The 10,121-nt window shown below is 34.5% G+C and overlaps 2 protein-coding genes across 2 annotated transcripts in view; one reads left to right on the top strand and one right to left on the bottom strand.

Annotated features, from left to right (window-relative positions):
• LOC117110928 overlaps positions 1-1,187 on the top strand; it is a 2,876-nt gene extending 1,689 nt beyond the window's left edge. Inside the window, exon 3 of the mRNA XM_033253779.1 lies at positions 684-1,187. The gene's annotated coding sequence lies outside the window, so the exon portion shown is untranslated. The remainder of the gene's footprint in view (positions 1-683) is intronic.
• A 2,057-nt stretch (positions 1,188-3,244) lies between these two features.
• Positions 3,245-9,993, bottom strand: LOC117110927. Its single transcript, XM_033253778.1, has 5 exons — positions 8,841-9,993; positions 8,312-8,420; positions 3,862-8,072; positions 3,469-3,760; positions 3,245-3,333 (listed from the first exon to the last, which is right to left on the bottom strand). The coding sequence occupies exons 3-5, from the start codon at positions 8,056-8,058 to the stop codon at positions 3,245-3,247; spliced, it is 4,578 nt and encodes a 1,525-aa protein (XP_033109669.1). The 5' UTR covers positions 8,059-8,072; positions 8,312-8,420; positions 8,841-9,993.
• Positions 9,994-10,121: the final 128 nt, after the last annotated feature.

Genomic DNA, 10,121 nt, shown 5'->3' with positions numbered 1-10,121 from the left:
GTTCGGAGCTGATTGTTGGCTTAATTAGTTAATGTTTATCGTATTAATTACAGTTTGGATTATTGTAGTTTGTATGCCTACATCTGCTATAGAAAATACTACATTATTATGTGCTGTAAATACAATTATTTGTTCGTAGGCCTAAGATACTTTCCATTTCATTCCATCACGGTCATGCACGAGATGCGTGATTGGTTACTAGGAGAGCTAGTTTATAATTATAGAGGGCGCTACTCCACAGCATATTAACAGCTATTGTTTACCGTTGCACACGGCGTATTATCTACATCGTCCAGTTATTAATTGAGAAGTAGTTAAGATAGTGAAAGTATATTCAGTATTATTGCTGAGTACTGTGATATAATGGCTTTAACTAAATCTTAGTTGATGTATTAACATTTACGGTCAAAAAGTCAGGGTGATTATAATAAATGAAGATAAGTAATTAAAATAGTGAAGTTGTAGTACTGGTAGTACTGCATACTGTAGGTTGTTATTACTATAACTCTTTACTGAAACTGTTATTGTGTTATTGTTAATGACTATAAGAGAATTGTTGTTCTTATTCTAAGATGATGATTGATAGGTAAATAATTATTACATGGTAAATATTACATAACCAGTGTTAACCATCTACATGATTGTTACAGTGTAGTACAGGTAGCTTATTTTCTTCTATTTAGTGCCATCACTGGGTAGAGTGATCGTACTGTTTGGTTATTGTGAACGTATTGCTCAGGAACTGCAAAGCCGGGGTAAACGATGGTTTAAATGACGTTTCACAAAATCTTGTTATTAATATTGTGGTTGTATATTAATGTGATGGAAGTCTGCTACCTTGTATAATTGATGTAAAATGGAGGTTTCCATGTATAATAATGATACTATAAAATATATAATATGTAATATGTTCTCAACATTTCGTTAAGGTTAAAAGTGTGGAAAATGTTAATCAACGGCTTGTGACTCCCTGTCCACCGTTAATGAACTGGCATCTCTCCGATGACATACTTAATATACCATTTGCGAACTACATAAGATTAACAAATTTAAGCAATTTATTCATAATTACACATAAAGTTAAAGCAAATGTTAAATGATTTCAAGTTTATCTTATTGCACTAGACTGATGTTTATGTCTTATGCATTGCAGGTTTTTTTCTGATTGGAAAATAAAAGAATTTAAGATCGGCAATGGTGTTGTCATCTTTTTCCTGTTTACATTTGTATTTCTAGTATCTTTGCTATAATTCACATTTTTTCGTTAGCAACAACTTGGCAACGACATGCCTTTATATGCTCCAGCACAGCGGTTGTGCGATAAAGCGTTTGATTTTAACCCATTAAATATCTTTATAATAAACAATGTTCCCCTGATTGGATTTTGGATTTTTTTCCGGATTTTTAGTATGTTATTATTTGTATGTTTCAGGAACAGATTCCGCAAAATATTTATGTTTAAATTACTTCTGTGTTCATTATAATTTTGTCTAAAAATCGATTTGTTTGACTATAAAGCTAAGGCAGCGTAAAACTGAAAATTTTTCTGATTCTGCATTGAATTTTTGAACAGTTTAACCCTCTTTAACCCTAAAATGACTTAGTTTATTATAATCCTCAATCATTCCTTAAGTAATATCTGTTAACATTTTAATTATCATTCCTTAATTAATATCTGTTAAAATTGGAATTATCGAGTTTTATCCAGTTTATGGAAATTCAAGTTGCAATATACCATACTTTCAAAGCTGGTGTAAATGTTTCATTAAATTCGAAACTCTTTTTTAAAGAAAACATTAATATGTTTGGTATTTCTTGAAGGATCAATGTATTAGCTTCAAGGTGGAAACGATTGCGCAGCCATAGTGATTCACTGTAAGTAGTGCGCATTGAGAAATGAACGTGCTCTCCATTTCGCCGTGTTCAATCTTTTGGTAATCAAAGCCTGCTGAGCATTTGGTGGCGGGGAACTCATTAGACTTCAAAGGCATCGCGCAAACGTTCTTCACGCGATGGAGGTATTATTGAGAGGAGCACGCAGAGCTATGCAAATGAGCGAAGAACAAAGCTGCCGCAGCGCGTGAAGAGCGTTTAGGCGAAGAGATTATGGCCAAAAAGTCCTCTAAAAATCAACCACACCTGAAATAAAAAGCACACCAGAAACTGTATGGACTAAGACAATTGACATCCTTGAACGACGACCACTACCAACCTGCAAACCTCAAGTATACGGAGGAGACCCAATGATGTTTTTAACCTGGCGTAGATCATTCAAAGCTATGGTTAATGAAGCTAAAATATATCACGACAATAACAATTATTATCAGCATTTGCAGTACCCACTGCTTACTTTGAATCGAATTCAAGCCTGGCCATCAGGCGAAAGCTCAGTGGTCTAGAGGTATGATGCCAGGCCAGTGATCTGGATATCGTGGGTTCGAGTCCCACCCGAGATCAACTTGCAATTTTTCCGCAATTGTTTTCACACGTACTGAGTATTCAGTACATTTCCACGTCAGGTAGGGCAAAATTACACCTATAACATACAAGTTTATTAAAATATTTTTAATTATTGCATATGTGGCATAAATGTGATAAATACATCCTTATTTGGTTTTACAGTACTGTATTTATATGACACAATATTTTAATCATTAAAAACTAATACTGTATCAATTTTGTAGCCGACGTGTTGTTGTGCAGTCAATAAGTATTGTGCTTTCAGTTGAGTATTTTACAACAGTTTGACATAAATTTATGACCCACAGCTTGTGTTTTTGGACAAGACACCTTCTAATTTTGCCTCATATCACCCAGGACTACAAATTGGTACATGGTAGGATGTGGGAATTCGATAATTATGATAAATATAAAATATATCTTATACATTTCAGATGTTTGACACAGAAGTGGTCATTAAAAAAATAGTTTTAGCGTTAATTTAGTAGCCAAGTATATTGCATCTTTTGGATTATTGCACTTTTTTCCCTTTCATGACGACATACTTCAGTGCATGTTTACCCGTCTATAAAACAGATGCAGTTATTATAACGTTCAGTGTATATTAGCTAAGGCTGTTGGTCACCCAGGACAACAAATGGGTACCTGGTAGGATGTGAATGATTCGATAAATATGATAATTATTTAAAAAAAAAACCTTATAAAGATCAGATGTTTGCCACGATAACTGTTTATGATAATACTGTATATAATTTTTTTAGATTCTTAATTAAATACCAGCTATCTAGTCTTCTGTTACTACTTTGTCATTATGTGGATTATTACAGTTTTCTCCACTTTCACAACGACATACTTCAGAGCATGCTAACCCATCTATAAAACAGATGCAATTATTTGAACATTTAGTTTTTTCCAACACACCCACAAAAAAAAAAATCGTGTAATTTATCTAAAGCTGTTGGACCTTTAAAAAAACAGGTTCAATAACACCTTCATGGTTTTTCTAACCATTTCCAATAGGTTTAGGCAATTCTGGCTTTGGAACATGCGAATTGCACCATGTTTTTGTCTGCCATGAGGCACGCTTAACATGTTGTAAGAATGATGCTTCACAAGGTGGAAGTTTAGACACCAAAGTACAACGTGTTGAAGCCATGCGAACTCGTAGCTTATTAAGAGACTTGTGTGTTCCTTTAAATTTCAAAGCTGGGTCATAAAGTGCAGTTACAAACTCTGTGGAAGAGCTTATGGTCTTAACTTCATTATCGCATTTAAGTGTTTGAAGATTCTTTAACTTTTCCTTTGGAAGTTTTAGTAATGTCTGAAATACAGTTTTTTCCCTACTCCAAAAAATGACGAGACGGCATCACACCATGTAAGTGCATGTACAGCTGGCAATACCTTGCAAATATCTTCTCCAATCTGGCTTGCAATTAGGTGTACAGGGATATATCTTCTTAAATCAAGCATCTTCATTACTTGTCCTGTCTCAAACCATATTTCCTGAACAGCCTTCATTTCATGGCAATAATATGTCAAAAGAACCAGCACGTCTGTATCCGGTGATTGAACAACTAGACGCCCTACGCAATTTAAAGTGGTCATACGGTTGTTAAAATGTGTGGCATGCAGCATTATCCGCGTATCAGCCTCAGTTTGTGTTGAAGATAGCTCTTCTACAATAATGCTGACTCCTGTGAAATCTATCTTCTTTGTTGCCAATCTTGATGAATAACCCCCTGCAATAAATAATTTGTGATATTTTGTCTTAAAGACTTCTGGGTGTTGGACTGCCTTTTCTTCAACATAACTTGAAATGAAGTTAGTCAGTTCCCCTTTATTGTGAGAAACACCCATGAAGGTTTTCCATTTTGGAAGAGCTCTGTTCTCTTCAACATGGTAGTGGTACTGATTTCCAGAGCCACGTCTACGATCTCTCTCTTCATCTTTTGGCGAAAATTCATCGTCATACCTGTCGAAAATCAAATGTACTTCTTCATATGAATGAAACAGATTTGTAATTTTTCCAAAGCAAGAGTTTGCAATATCAGAAAATGTTGTCATATTTCTTACATTCATCTTTTGCAACTCGGCCATTCCATCTATCAGAACAGCAGATGTTACATATGTTTGTGGAAGGGTTGTTGCTGATTGTTTTCCTATTTCTTCCATGACATGAAGAAGATCAGATTTGTTGGTTCTACGCTTGCTCCCATCTTCCTTGAACAATGCTGGAGGAACAGATGTTACCGGGTAACTTAAGACTGTGTTTAAATTTATATCTGGTCTAACTTTAGACAATGAGAGTGCTCGCTGATAGATAAGTTCTGGGGACACGGCTATCCTTTTGTTTTTCCCTTTGATTTTGACATTTGTGGTTTTCATCATGATTTTGAGAGTTTTCAACCCAGATCTGGTAATTGGCTGATAAAATGATGTGTTCTTCTCAAGATTTTGAATAAGGCGGGATTTCAGAAAGTTATCCAACATCTTTTCACCCTTTTCTACAGCTTTCAACAATGAATCATTAATATCTGATGTAGCAACAAGGCCAGTACCAATGTTTACTAGAAGCGATGGGTGTGACGATGTGTTGAAAGGATCTGTCATGTTGTTCTTAATGTGACTAATTATTTGTTGAGCATCTGCTTCATCTCTTTTCATCATGGCTGGTTTAGTTTGCTCATGGAATGTCGTATCAGGCATTTTTAAACCACTTCGGAGATGCATATTTCTGGAATACTCCCCCAGAATATGGCGAATACACGTCCACCTAAGGACAGCTGATTCTTTACGGGTTAACCCGATTATTCCGCTGTCACCTTTACTGTCTTTGATTATGGTTGATTCCACTGCCATGTCAGTCCAAGTTCCTTTAAACTTTCCTGAAGTTTGTCTTACTGGAAATTTTCCATTGTGAAATGCTTCAGACACTGACTCGGGAAGATAATGGAGCATTTCCACAGCATATAGTGTGCCCCAACGTGCATAATTAGGTCGATCTGCTACAAAGAAGTACGGCAGCATGCTAAAAATGCTAGATAAATGTAATTTCCAATCACCTTCTCTTTCAGCTCTGATGTTAGAGAGAACTATTTGCATTGCAATTAGGAAATTATCCCAGAATGCAAAAGTTGATGATGCTTGTCGACCCCACGCTACAAATTCTTTCAAAAGTGGGAGTAGTTTTTGTTCCACTGTAATTGTAAGATCAGTAATTATCTCTGGTGACATGTCCTTCTTTGTTACAAATTTCTCTTGTACATTGCACAGATGAGTTATGGTCTCTTCCAGATCTTTGAATGTGTGGTGTTCTTCTACCCACATCAGAAAATTACCAATTAGCTGTTGAATTAGAGCCTCAAAAACTAATGTCAATCCTCTAATTGCTCGATGAAATTGTTTTCCAGATAGCATCATCTCGACACTTGCTGGGGCATACACATTAGAATCTGCCAGTATGTCTCTCAAACCAGCATCTCCCCAAATTTTTCCAATGCAAGCAATAAAGGTTGCCATCGTATGGAATCCACCAAGTCGGACAATGAGGTTGGGAAATTCATGTTGATGACTTAATCGGACCATTTGTGCAATAGCATATAGTTGTTGATCAAATGTATGCACATGACAAAGCTGGCCACACTTTTCCACCAAGTCCTTGCCTCGTTTGAGTGTGGTGTATACAGTGCTCATATCAGATGGAGGAGCTTCTATAATCGGAGGATATGCAATAAATGAAACACTTTCCATATTTCTTGAAGAGACAATAGAATTGAAACCTGTCCAGGAGGAAATGACTTGATCGTGAGAATAGTGCACACTTTGTGGTACATGATACACTCCTCGTGATACTTGGCGTAGCAAAGTCCATACAATGTCTTTCGTACAATGAAATGGTAAAAGCTTTTTCACGTACTGAGTGACGACATTTGTTCCCATAGGAAGACGGGATGGTTCTGGGCGAACCTTTGGCTTTTCAAATGGTAATGTCCTCAAAAATGTGGTATCATTGCATTTAAGTGTTTTATGTGTCGACCGTTTAAGTTTATGGATGAGAGGCTGCTTGTGCCTTGGATCCTGTTCTTGGAATATGACTCTTGCCATTGAATGATATGTGTTCTTACCATCGATCGTCTCCACATTTATATCAACGTTGTCATCGCCCTCCTGTATCAAACTACCTCCTTCTTGCATGTTGACAATCCCTGGTGGTACATAAACACCATCATTTGCTCTAGAAATTTGCGCCTCAGCAGCTACTGTTTGAAAAATCCTCAATTCGTCATAACTCGCACACATTCCATATGCATTAAGAGTGTCTATTAGGTTTCTACTTCCATATTCATGCTGTAGTTGAGTCATAAGACCAATATGAAACGGTGGGATGACTTGAGATTTCCCACGACGAGAACAGTATACAATACATTCAGCAAGGGAAATATACCGTCGTTTAACATCTTCCGAAGAAACGTGATCAATATCTGATGAATTAAAAGCCGTTTTATCACATAGACACTGAATAAATCTCTGCAACCTCTTTGGCAGGAAGGCAGCGGAAGTATCAATATTAATTTCGTGTGCGCTTGGGTAGTAAATTGTTGGTTCAATCTTCTCTATATCATTCCGAAGGATACTAACCGCCTTGTGAAGAATATGATCTTCGTTCTCAACTTCTTCCTCAGCTTCATGTTCAATGTCAGATTCCATTAAATCTTGCACACTTTTCATTAGGCACCCTACCGTTAAAGAACTAGAGCAAACAACATCAGGTCTCCCTCTCTGGCTATAAAATGATAAGCAGCTACCATATAACTTCAACAACTTTTCCTTAATAAAAAATGACCTTGCTTGTACCTTTAAACTTGCATCACTATTTACAATACATTCATTATAGAATTTTCTCATGTCACAAAGAAGAACAACTTTTCCACTATCGAATGCATCTTTGAAATGTAAGAATGTTGTTTTCACAAAACTATCTATGGTTGAATCAGTAAACTCCTTCTTCAGAGTGTGTGTTCTTGCATTAACATTTCTTTTACAAGTGTATGTTTGATAACACAATTTATGATATTTTGCCTTTTTTGCAAAAATATCCTCTTCAAATAACAGACGTTGAATGACAATTTGGTCGTTTATTGCCCTAGCAGTATCTAAAACCTTTTGCCGAACTTTCTTTGGTTTCAAGTTTACATTTGACAATATTTTACCCTTTTTTCTATTTTCTGGCTTACCACATATAAAACATTGTTCATCCCATGAAAACAATGACATTACTCTAGTTATCTTTGATTCCTTGGGATTGGGATTATTTTCATCTTGTCGTCGTTTAAGTGCAAGACTACGCTTACGTGTGTCTGTGTATGTAGACCGACACTGAAAATGAAATCGAACTTTTAGCATCTGTGAAGTACCTCGGATATGTTGAACAATATCTGCTACCTCATCCTGACGCTCGTCACATGACTTCAGCAACGTTGACAATCCTTTTTGTGTGATTTTATATTCAAGTTCTCTAGCTGATAGCGGTCCCCTTGAACCTCTGCAAATTAGACATACATCTCTGCCAAGGCTTTTTAGTATCGAAGACCTTTCCATTTTCAAGTAGATATCTGCCAAATAACATATTTTGTAATACTCAATTTGTTCTTAACAGAATAAATATATTATATTTTAATGTTTATAACTATATTATTAATAGAATTTTTAATGAATAATAAATTATTGTGTAGAGAAGTACATAATATGTGATGAAAAAGGCCTTTATAATTTTCCGTATTGTTTTTATGATCTAAACTACATTGAATAAAACAATTAACTTTATTTATAAAAAATAATTAAATATGCTCACCTCAACTGTATTAATGAATTTATCACCTCTGCAAATGGTAAAAATCCCTCTCAAGGCTTTCAGTTCTCCTCATGTCTGTATCAGTTTGTCTACCAAATAACATGTAGGCCTAATGTATTCAAAGATGGAATTATTAGTATTTTACCTTTGCAATCCAAAGTTCAAATTTCGACTGGGCCTTTTTATTTTTATTTATTTGACAATAATAATTTTCTTTAAAATCTACAATACATGAAATAATAGTAATAAAATTGTTATATTTCTTATTATTATCTTACCGAAACCTAACACTTACCTTAATTATATTAATGTATTATATGTATCAGCTATGAAAATGTTACACATCCCTCTAAATGTCTTCAGTCCTATTGATGTTCAATCAAATTTCTGCCAAATAACATTTTTTTTAAATGGGATTTTAATTAATATATATTAATTGTGTAAACAATATTATCTATGCAAGCTAACATTAGGCATTTTTCATGCAACAAAACTGTATGTTTCATTTTGTAAAATATGTATTACAAACCTCCATTGTATAAATTTAGCTATTTTTAAAGCTAGGTGTTCTGTACCATTCTGTACGTTTCTGAAAAGGTTTCTGTTGAAAAAAAAATTGTGTAAAGACCTACATTATACTGTTGATTATTAATTGCATATTTTTACAATTTTTAGGTCACTTTTCTTTCCTAACAGATTAGATTACGATTATTCTGATTGTAATTTATATTTCCAGGCATGATTTTAAATTATATATCTAAGCTTTGTAAACATGTTTGTCATAGCTACAAATCCAGCGTAGGCCTAAAACCTACTGGGCGTAACTAAAGATTGCCCCACTAGGCATGGCCTAGGCATACGCCTACCAGAGCCTAAGCATAGCCTAGAAAAGCTGCAATCAAGAGGCCTAGAATATCACTTAGAATCTGGCCTTAAATTCTAAATTTATATTGTAACTTTAGCATATTAACTTCTTGAATTATATCTGTATGTTGTCTACATATAAATACAACAAACAAATGGGGAAAACACAAGAAACTTACCTCGTTTGTAGGCCTAATAATCTAGGCCTACTGCTTGTGAAACCTTCATGCCGGCCTTGCATGTGCTTCAAAACTTTCAGCCAATCAGAGAACACGCCTAATGTGTCATTGGTTGCTATAGCGATAACCTCATATTTTGTATCTTATAATGCCTACCAATCCATTAAAATAATATTTTCTTTATAATTATAATCTGAATATATTTTTAAACAGAAAAATTATAATAAATTACAGTTCTGCATTTTTTCTACAATTGTGGTATTTTTTTTCTTTGTTGCTATGGAGAAAATAATCACTTTGCACTAAAATTTCGGTTTGTTTTTAAAATGCATATATACATAACCATAATATATGGCATTCATAGATAATCAATATAAAAAAAATATTTACAAAAACTATATCTATAATAATATATATAAACTTTTATCGGTTGTTTCACTTAAATTTTATTGAAAAAACATGTGATTTTAAATATGCATAGCAACGGTTGCTATGGTGATTGAAACTATACATTTTTGAATGACATTATTCATTTTCTATCATCAATGAATGTTAGGTGTAAATTTCAGGTATAATTGTTTTTTTGTTTTTGAGTAATGTCATCTTAACCTGAATTAAAATAATATCATGATTTAAAGTGAAAAAAGGGCGGCCATTTTGAATGCGTCATTTGAAGGTGTTCCCCCAAAGGGATTCTGGGTAATTTTGAGTTCTGAACTTCTCAAGACCCTATATTTTCAGAAAATATCAAAATTAGCCGGTAGTAC

Source organism: Anneissia japonica, unplaced genomic scaffold, assembly GCF_011630105.1.
Source record: "Anneissia japonica isolate Jap-2015-1 unplaced genomic scaffold, ASM1163010v1 scaffold277_len1293397_cov203, whole genome shotgun sequence".
Taxonomy (NCBI): Eukaryota; Metazoa; Echinodermata; class Crinoidea; order Comatulida; family Comatulidae; genus Anneissia; species Anneissia japonica.
This window is presented reverse-complemented; position numbering and strand designations above follow the sequence as displayed.